The 9,973-nt window shown below is 44.5% G+C and overlaps 1 protein-coding gene across 1 annotated transcript; it reads left to right on the forward strand.

The window, feature by feature from the left end:
- Nucleotides 1-1,918: 1,918 nt before the first annotated feature.
- On the forward strand, nt 1,919-2,881 carry SPRY1 (sprouty homolog 1, antagonist of FGF signaling (Drosophila)). Its single transcript, XM_010161986.1, has one exon. It carries the CDS (start codon nt 1,919-1,921, stop codon nt 2,879-2,881), a length of 963 nt encoding a protein of 320 aa, XP_010160288.1.
- The last annotated feature ends 7,092 nt before the right edge of the window (nt 2,882-9,973 follow it).

Here is a 9,973-nt window from a genome sequence, read left to right on the forward strand (position 1 = left end):
GCGCCTGCCCTGGCTGCGGGAGCGTGAGATCTCTCGCCGCCTTTGCTGTATTTTTATTTTCTTTTATTGGGGCGAGGGTGGGCGATTTAAAACTTATTTGCACGGTGCCTGGCGTGATTTGTCCATCTGCCCTGCTCTGCCTGGTCTGCAGCTGGGCTTGTCCGTCTGTGTGCCATGATGGTGTTGCGCTTTTCCCCCAAAGATGGCACTGGATGTCTTTCGCATTTCCTTGGGATATTATTTTTCATCCCCTGGGGAGCCCGGCTCCTGGTTGGTAGAGCTGTAAATCTTTCCCTTTCCACGTTCATTCACCCTTGCTCTGTTGTGGATGTGTGTTCAGCGCTTGTGGAAGCAAATGCGTCTGGTGGTTTTGGTGGGTGGTTGGTGGTGGTGTTTTTTTTTTATTCCTCTTAATCTGGCGATCCTAAAGCCCACGCAGGTGACGTTAGATGTAAAACGAGACCTTTGGCTTCTGGGAGAGCGCAAAGACTTTGTGTCCCGGCAGAAGCTGTCGCTTACAGCTTGTTAGCAGTCAGTGATAAAGATGCTGACTGCCTGCTAGGAGAGACCTTTCCTGCGCTGGTCTGTCCTCGCGCTGCCACGCTGCGCCTTTTTCTTGCGTGGGCAACAGCTCCGTGCCGGCCGTGGCCTGGGGTAGGCAAGACAGAATCTTTTCATGATTATTGAATGAGTTTTGGAAATGCTTGGCGGCACTTACCTTTCTCCTCTTCCAGGTAAACGTGCATGACATCTTGGGGGGAGTGAAAAGGGACTTTCCCCCCAGCTGTCAGTAAAGGAAAGAGGTTCTTGGTTCTCTATATAAATGTGACGTTTGGATACTTGTCTGAATTTGCGTTTAGGTGCAGAACTGTCGCTGCAGTCTTCTCAGGAAGCATTGTCTCAGTTTTCGTGTTGATAGCTAGGGAGAATGACAAGGAGTGAAAATGCGTAACATCTATTTAAAAGAAAGACCAGGAGATTTATTTATTTGAGAAACGTTTAATCTGTCTTGTGCAAATGCATTTGTTCTTTGATTGTGTTTTGAGGTTGTTGGGGTGAATTTCGTTTTTTGTAATCCCCTCATAACATGCTTATGAATCCTTAAGTACTTTTTATCTGGCGTCTAGTTCATCTTGGCCTTTTGGTTTCACACTTTGGCCTGTGGTCGGAAAATACTTGAGACTGGGCTGTTTGCACCCTTGCTTCAATTTTATAAGGAGCACATTAGGTTTGTATGCCGAGTTACTTTCTTGGAGAAAACGTCTCGGCCCCTTGATAGTACTTAGTTCGAGACTCTGTAACGCACATAATGTCACTTTAAAAAAAGGAGACTTTCTGAATGTACTAGCAAGCAAATCTGTTGAGCTTTCTGGTGCTGCAGACTCAGAAGAGTGAGAACTGTGCATGTTCTTTATTCTGCCATATGGAACGTGAACCTGATGGTGTTCTTGCTTGTTGCTAGCGTAGTTTTGGGGGCATTCAGTTGCTATTGCTAGTCAGACAGACATTGAGTTCGGTAGCAAGTGAGAGGCACTTTCTTCCCGTGGCTTGCCAAGTACGCGTACAGGTTAACACCATTTTCATTTCTTAATGGCATGGGGTCTCCTTCGCATTCCTCATCCGTGATGCCATACCCAAACTCTCCCCATTGCTGGACTTTGGCCAGGTCCTCAGCGCTGTTGTATTCCCCTGCTGAAAGAGCTCACTGCCAGGTGGCCAGGGCAATTTCTGGTTTGCCCTGTCATTTCTGTTTTGAAAAAGTATCCGATTCTTTATTCCTCGTTCGCCCTTGATCTTGCGTATGCATGTGTATAGGTACACGCACGATGTTTACTTACGCCCTCTGTCTTCTTGTTATTTCAGGATTTCAGATGCATGCCAGGTTCCCACTGAATGCCACACGTAGAGATCACTACAGATGGAGCCCCAAAGTCAACATGGCAGTGGTGGTTCGCTAGTGGTGATTCAGCAGCCCTCCTTGGACAGCCGGCAACGGCTGGACTATGAAAGAGAGAGCCAGCCAGCAACTATCTTGTCGCTGGACCAGATCAAGGCGATCAGGGGCAGCAATGAATACACGGAAGGTCCATCTGTGGTGAAAAAATCTGGCCCGCGGACAGCACCGAGGCAAGAGAAGCATGAACGGACTCACGAGATTATACCGATTAATGTGAATAACAATTACGAACACAGACCCAGTCACACAGGGCATGTGGCACATCAGCATAACGCGAGGGCTCCCGTCTTGAGCAGGTCGACCAGCACGGGGAGCGCGGCTAGCTCTGGGAGCAACAGCAGCGCTTCCTCGGAGCAGGGCCTGCTGGGGTGGTCACCTCCGTCCAGGCTGGGCTCCGGCCACCGATCCGATCGGACAATCCGGACGCAGCCCAAGCAGTCGTCGCTGATCGTAGATGATCTGAAGGGTCCTTTGAAAGAGGACTTGACGCAGCACAAGTTTATCTGCGAACAGTGTGGGAAGTGCAAGTGCGGCGAGTGCACGGCCCCGAGGGCTCTCCCTTCCTGCCTGGCCTGCAACCGGCAGTGCCTCTGCTCTGCGGAGAGCATGGTGGAGTACAGCACCTGCATGTGTTTGGTCAAAGGGATCTTCTACCACTGCTCCAACGACGATGAAGGGGACTCCTACGCGGATAACCCCTGCTCTTGTTCCCAGTCACACTGCTGTTCTAGGTACCTGTGCATGGGAGTGATGTCCTTGTTCCTGCCTTGCTTGCTCTGTTACCCTCCTGCAAAAGGATGCCTAAAACTCTGTCGAGGGTGTTACGACCGCGTCAATCGTCCAGGTTGCCGATGCAAGAACTCCAACACAGTCTATTGTAAACTTGAGAGCTGCCCCTCCCGGGGTCAGGGCAAGCCCTCATGATTTTTGGAGGGAGGTTTACTTCCTCCAGCTTCAGTTTTTCAGGTTGTAGCTGATTTTGGTTTTCTTTCTTTTAATTTCCCCCCTCCCCCTTCCCCTGTTTGGGGAGGGGGCTGTTCTTTTGCTTCTCTTTCTGTCTCCCCAACTTCACATACACAAGTTCTTCCCTTTGCATCTTTGCTGTCTTCCCGTTGACTCGGCTGAGCGTGGAGCGTTTTACGTAGTCATTGCTGCTCTTTGGTAAGTGTGGACCTGGTATCTGCATCTGCCTCTCCTTTTGGTAGGGTCTTTTGAGTTTAGCTGAACCACGCCTGAAAGAGATGGTGAGGGCTCATTGGGCTCTTGAACCTTCTTGCTCTGTGAATATCTTTCCAAAGATGTTTTTTGTTCTCAGCAGTTTTTTTTCCTTAACCCCGCTGGGTACCAAGGAAGAATAACTTTCATGAGTGAGCTGGATTGTGAAATAACTTTTTGTGTATGTCCTTTCTGGAGAGGGATGTAAAATAAAGGCTTCACCAAATGAAAGACCTGACTCTTCTCTAAGCAGCCTGCTTTCTCCCCCCTCCCCCCCTTCCTTTTTGTTTTGTTTTCTCCCCTGCCCCTCTCTTTTTGTCTTAACTGTTGGAACATTCTCAGTCCTGAGAATCACCCTGCCTCCTTTTTTTACACTATCAATATAACTTCAGTTTTTGCTACACTATGTAGATCTTCACATTGGAGACATTACGGCTGCAACATACTGCTGAGTTTCTTTTGCTGTCAAACCTTTGAAGGATACTGCTCACTCCACCTCCTGTGTTTATAGTCTATCAGTAGCAGTTGATATTGAAGTTGGTGGTGTTCATATATCCAAACAGCTTTCAGGTGTCATGGAGTCACCTACACGTTCTTGAATCCTTAAAGTTTCTTGTGATCCTTTGGTTTAGTGAATTTAGCTCTGCTCTGTACTTTATAATTTTATTCTGTCCCTGTTTTATTGCCTTAGCCACAAATTGTGGTCCTTTTTTGTATATTTTATGTATAAAACACAAAGTTGAATCCCAACTATTTTTAAGACAAAAGTCTGTTAAAACTTTTTTTATTGTAAAGAATATTTATTATGTGAATCTCTATTATTTTATGATATTTATTGCAAAAGACTTTGAAAATGTACTCATGTCTGAATATAACAAAATATCAATACTTAACGAAATACGGATGACACAAAGAAAGTACATATGTTAACTATAATGCAGAAAATATATTAATTAATGAAAATGGCTCGAGTTCTTTTGTTATTAGGACAGGTTGTGAGTGACGTACACCTGTTGCTGGGGTGGGGGGGGGTGGTTCTCCTCCTTGCAGTCCATCAGGCAGCATATAACTTCTTATTGATACTTCAAAACCACTAGTCTGTGCTCTAGTTTAGTTTACCTAATTTTAAATTTACTAACTATATATCAAGTAAGTTTTTGCTATGGGATGTTTAATACAGTTGAATGTAGATGTTGTGCTTAACAGTGCCAAGAAATGTGGGCCCTGTTGGTTTACCAGAGCATTTGGAAATACAGTTGTGGAAGAGGAAACCATAGCTTCTAGAGTTTGGGTGTTTTTTTGTTGTTGTTTCCTAAAGAGCACCAAATTAACAAGTAAACCTATTTTAAATTTTCCGATATAGAACTTCTTGGCTGGTCAAATTGTACGTCAACTGGAGTCACAAACCTACCAAGCTCAAATTAAATAAAAAGCAAGAGGCAGGATAAAAAAATAATGGTTGTGGTGCTGTAGTTGGCCAGCTTTGAAATTTGGGGGTGGGTGTGTTTGTGCATGTGTCTGTGCCTCGTTTGGTTCTTTTCCCCTACACTTTCCCAATGTCAATCTATCTTCTGTCTTTAAATTAAAGGCTCTTAAGGGTGACCCAAGTGTCACAGCTACTTGTGGCCATTTAACACATATTCAACAAAAAAAGCTTTTCATTAAGAGTGAATGGGGAAGCCTCATTCTTCTTTTCATGTGGGTCAAGGCTAACATCACAATTCAACTGAAGTAAAAAGTTTATTAAATGGATGTAATTTCGCACGGTTTTCAAGAGTAAGTGGTTCTAGAGAAACTCCACTTTAAGAGCACAGTAGTGACTTGACAAATGTGTCATATTTTGAACTTTGAAGTCCTGCTGCTTTGGCTTGCCATATTCAAGCTGTTCTGACTCCTAGCATATTGATGATTTGAATAAGCTCAGCTTTTGTAGTTAACTCTGTCAAAGCTGATCCAGTGTCATGTAATAGCTGTCTGAACAGTTGCATCCTTTATTAGATGGCACGGGTGACTTCTGTGAGATATACGGTGAAATCACTATTTGGCTATATCTAGGAAACCACTTGCTTTGCAGTATACTGTTGGTAATACTGCTCTCCCAGACTCAGTGTGACAAAATACACGGCCTGGGAGGCTTGTGAGGCGGTGGTGTGTACATATACGAAGCCTGCTTTCCAAGATTTATTCTTCATGAGATGAAGCAAAGCCAAGAGAAGAATGCTTCCGAGGAGTAGGCGGTTTGCAATGCACTATGTTCCTGTCACTGATACTTCTCTAACAGTGACAGCTGCAAACAGCCCTTGGGAGACAATGAAATCCTTGTCAAACAGTCACTGGTGGTCAGATATGACCGTTTTCAGGACTGTGTACTGACTCAAAAGTACTGAGCCAACTGCCTTTTCATAACTGGATACAATCCAACTCTGCGTTGAGTAAGCTTGCTCAAAGGGTGTGGGTTATTCCTCTTCAGGAAAAACTATATGGCTTTCCTCTGTCTTTTTTTTTTTTTTTTTTTTCAGCCAGGTGACTTATGTGGGGGTTTGTTTTGGTTCCTAGCAGAAGAAAGCCCAAAGGACCCATGTGTATTCTGTCTTTAATGATTGTCTTCTATCACAAGCTATGTCACAGCACAGTTTCGGATGTCATTTTTAAACAGTCAACCCACGCTCTAGTTAGTCACACTAACAGATGTTCTCTTTACTAACTAAACTGTGAGGAAAACTTCAGGTTGCTGTTCCTCAGGAGGAAAATTTGACTTTGACCTGCAACAGCAACGACAACAGTTCCCTGTATGTCTTGAGTGATGTTCTCATTGCCAGGTGTTACCTAGGGAAGGCAGTGCTAAAGTAGTGGGAATAATCGTTTTTTCTTGAGTTAGATGCTGTGTTGTTCATACTTAATGTACATCTGTATATCTGAGTTCCTTTCAGGTCCTCTGGAACGTGGGGTGGTTGCCTTGTCTTACCCTATGGCAACAGCTGTGACTTCTTCAGGCAGCCAGATTTTGTGTAGAACCACGCAGGATTGCATGAGAGCAGAGGAGTGTCTGTCTAGTGGGAAGAAATGAGCAAGCTGACAGGTGTACAAAGCAAGCCTCTACAGCCTGAAGAGACACAAGTTATTCTAAATATGCCCTAAATGGTCAGTCATTATAATCTGTTTTACTTCTTACAATATAGCAACTGGAACAGCTATCTAGAGATACTGAATTTTGCTGTAAGGGGGGTTGCTAAACGCTAATGAGATTTCGGGCAATTAGGAGCCTGAAGTGCAGATTTCAGTTCTTTGGCCCAATATTGGTCAGTGGGCTGTTCAGGTTACTTTATACATGTCTGTAAAGCACCAAACTCTCAGAAGTCCATTGCAGCAGAGATCATAAAAAGCGTTTCTTAACTGTTTTCAGATAGCTTTGAGATCTTTGAAAAATAAAGGGAACCCTGTATAAAATGATGGTACAATTAGGTGCTAAGTTCAGCTGACCTACTAACCTAATTTTATGGGTTGGGGATGGATTTGAACAAGCCGGCCATCTGGTTGCAGGCAGCAGAGCCCTGAAATGTGTCACGTAAGGTCTGGGGTGGAGGAAAAAGGGAAGTCCCTCCAGCAAGCTGGAATTCAAGCCTTGGTTTGCTTAGTGTCCTGAAACTCGTGGTAAGAGAAGAGTTTTGGGAACAGATGGTGAATAGGTTTCCATGTTCCTTGATGGGGAACACATTGCTGGGGTGAGAATTGGAGAGAGTTGGGGTGTTTCACTAAAGACGGCTTCATTATGCTAATGCTCGTGTGGGTGATAGCGTTATCCAAGGGGGATAATGCTTAATAAATGAAAAGTACTTGTTCTTGTTTATGGCTCCATATCATAAAGACAGGTGGGAGAGGATTAGCTCTTCTGCCTGTGATGATAAAGCAAATGTGTTAAGAGGGATTAAAAGGGCTGGATGAAGTGTTTTTAATGGACTTATATGAAGTAATAGATTTTTGTCCTGGAGGAATGTTCAGGACTCACTGATACTTCTGTATTTCTTGTTCTGCTAAAACTACCTCCAAATTCTAAAGAATCCTGATTAATTGTTGGCTTTCTTCCAGCTGGAGCATTTCTGTCAGTCATGGTGGTGCTTCAAAAAACCCGGAATAAAATTTTGTTCTGCTGCCACACAGCTGGATTCACCAGCCTTACACAGTGCGTGGGTTGCACAGGTCTTGTTCTGATTAGCCTTCGTCAGTGGGCAAGTTGCTTTTAGGGCAGTTCTTAATCTTTGTATTTTTCGCTGTGATGGTTCTTCAGCTTGCTTTCACTGAGGGAGTAGCCAAGGCATGGCTGCTACCCTCAGCAGTGGTCATACGGGGCCTGTGTTAAGAAGCTGTATACTCACTGGAGGGATTTATACAAAAAAAACCTTCTAGGCTACCCAAAAGTTTCCTTCGGCATGTTCTGCCTCCTCCGTCAGAGCACGGACGTGGGCTGTCATCGGTACCAGGACTGATGCCCCACTGTCCTGTGGGGGACAAGGATGCTCTGTGAGCTGGGCAGCAAGCACAGCCCACAGAGCAGCTTTCTGGTGTTGTTCCAGCATTTAAACCCCCAGCCCAGAGTTACTTGGGCTCTTTGTGCACCCTTGGGCTGTGAATACTCCCTTCCTGCAAGTTAGAGCTCTTGCAGTGCCCATCCCCACCACCAACCACAGTGCAAAAGCCCAGGCCCTCCCCAAACCTTTGCGGGAGGCATAGAGCCTCACGGGCATTGCGATGACCATTATGCTTTTTGGTTGCGTTTCCTGCGCCTACGTGTGTGTGTATTTTGAAGTGAGCTTTGTTTTTCACGTACGCAGGTAGCAGTGTGTAGGTACTGGTTTGTCCTCACTTCAATTTGACTGGGAATACCTCTCTGTGTCTATACACGTGTAGTCTGTTAGATACTGCCTTTCTTAGCTGGAGCGTTAAATCCAAGCTCAGTGTCTGTTAAAGGCTAAAAGAGGGATATGGCCATACCGGCCACCATATCAGAAGCCAATGCAGTTGAAACAAAGTGTTATTCCCCAAGTGATTATTTACTGCTTAGTTTATACTTGCGATAAAGAGACGCAGTGCTGATGTTTTTCCAAAAACAGACCAGAAATTCACCTGGATGTTTCAATATTCCTGCCATATGCCCATGACAATAATGTAAAAGGAAGAGAAACGGTGTACTGCCAGGGGAACAACATTCTTGTGCGTATTACAAAACTAGTTACCTTCAGCTTGAATATGTAATTGCTGTGAATTACTCGTTTTTGAAGAAAATAAACATTCATTTGTTTTAGTCCTCAGAGAAAGGTGTGCACAATAGCCGTGCCACTCTTGCATTGTAAGCACGCCCTGTTTTGTAAACCCTTGTGTACACGTACAGTGCTATGAAGCTGAAAACAAATATCCTACAGCAGACGTTGTCAAAAGGCACAAACGTTGGACAGAGGCTCTGCCCCGAAGGGCTGAACCTCATTGTGTTTGTGCAATAAGGAGCACAATGGGACTCGCATCCTGCCTGACCCTTTGGTTCGCTACCGTAGCACAACTGGTTTTATACCACGGAATATTTTTTCTGAATGAAGTTGATGGTTTTACACTGGTGATTAAGTTGGCCAGGCGACAGTGTACTTACACTGGGGCCTAATGCTGCTACAAGCCGCTCTGAATGGACCCGATACTAGTGGTAGGGTTTTTTGCTTGTTTTCTTTTTTGTTTTTATTGACTGGGTTGTTTAATACAGCACACTGCCTGATGAATGTCTGGCATTCGTAAGTGTTAGGTTGTTCTCGGTTTATACGATAAATAACTGTGAGAAGTACCTGAAATACCCTAAACATATGCTAAAATTACATACTGGTTAACTACTTAATGGTTATTTTAAATGAAATCGCCTGTCTTCTGGCACATGGCTCAACTTGGAAACCACCTGACAATTCTTCCAGTGCCTTGAGGAGTCCTCTTCCACGCTTTAGGCAGGAGGAAACACTGAGGTTACCTGGCCTGGTAAAGGTCCTCTTGAAAGCATCACTTCTTGTCTGGTGTTTGATTTGATGCTTTTGGATCTGTGCACTTTATGAGTCAGACACTTCAAAGTGAAAATTAATAAACTTGTTGCCTGGAAGTAAGGTGGAAGTGCTGGGGCTTTTCTCTAACCTGCACACCGGGAGATGGCATGGTACCTTCTTTGTAGTATCAAGCTCTCTGAGCTGCCCCTGCTCAAAATCCATTTTCAGCAACATTTATTTCTTAGCAAAAAAAGTCTCATTTATCCAATCCCTTCTTTTTAAACAAGTGTACACTTGTTCATTTTTCTACACAGCACACAAACTTCTTCTGGACGAAACATGCTATGACAGACGTGGTTTTGGCCCAAAGTTCAGTATGAGCTTTGCCAAAGTTTGGCAATACGTGGTGTCTGGTCTTGAGTTTACTGATCTGCAAGAGTACGTGAGGAAATACTGTTATAGCTGAAAATGCATCAATTCTGCTGCATTAAATAGTCAAAGTGTCTCTGTGGGAGCAAATGGTGGACATAAAAGAAGCCCTTCCGGAGTCTCCATAGAGATTTTTGTATGGGCTTTCAAATCTCGAGCTTTAGAGCCTGTGTGCATGTTTCCCCCTTTCTATCTCTTGCCCTGTACTGGAGCAGGAGCACTTGCTGTGGTATTTCCAGAGTCATCCATCACTGCTGCCAGATGCAGATAGCATCCTCTGTGAATGTTAATCTGATTTGCTGTTCCTGACTGGGTTTGGGATAACTTTATCTGTTACAGGTGGCAAAAATTGCAATACCTC

Source organism: Eurypyga helias, unplaced genomic scaffold (assembly GCF_000690775.1).
Source record: "Eurypyga helias isolate BGI_N326 unplaced genomic scaffold, ASM69077v1 scaffold44540, whole genome shotgun sequence".
NCBI lineage: Eukaryota > Metazoa > Chordata > Aves > Eurypygiformes > Eurypygidae > Eurypyga > Eurypyga helias.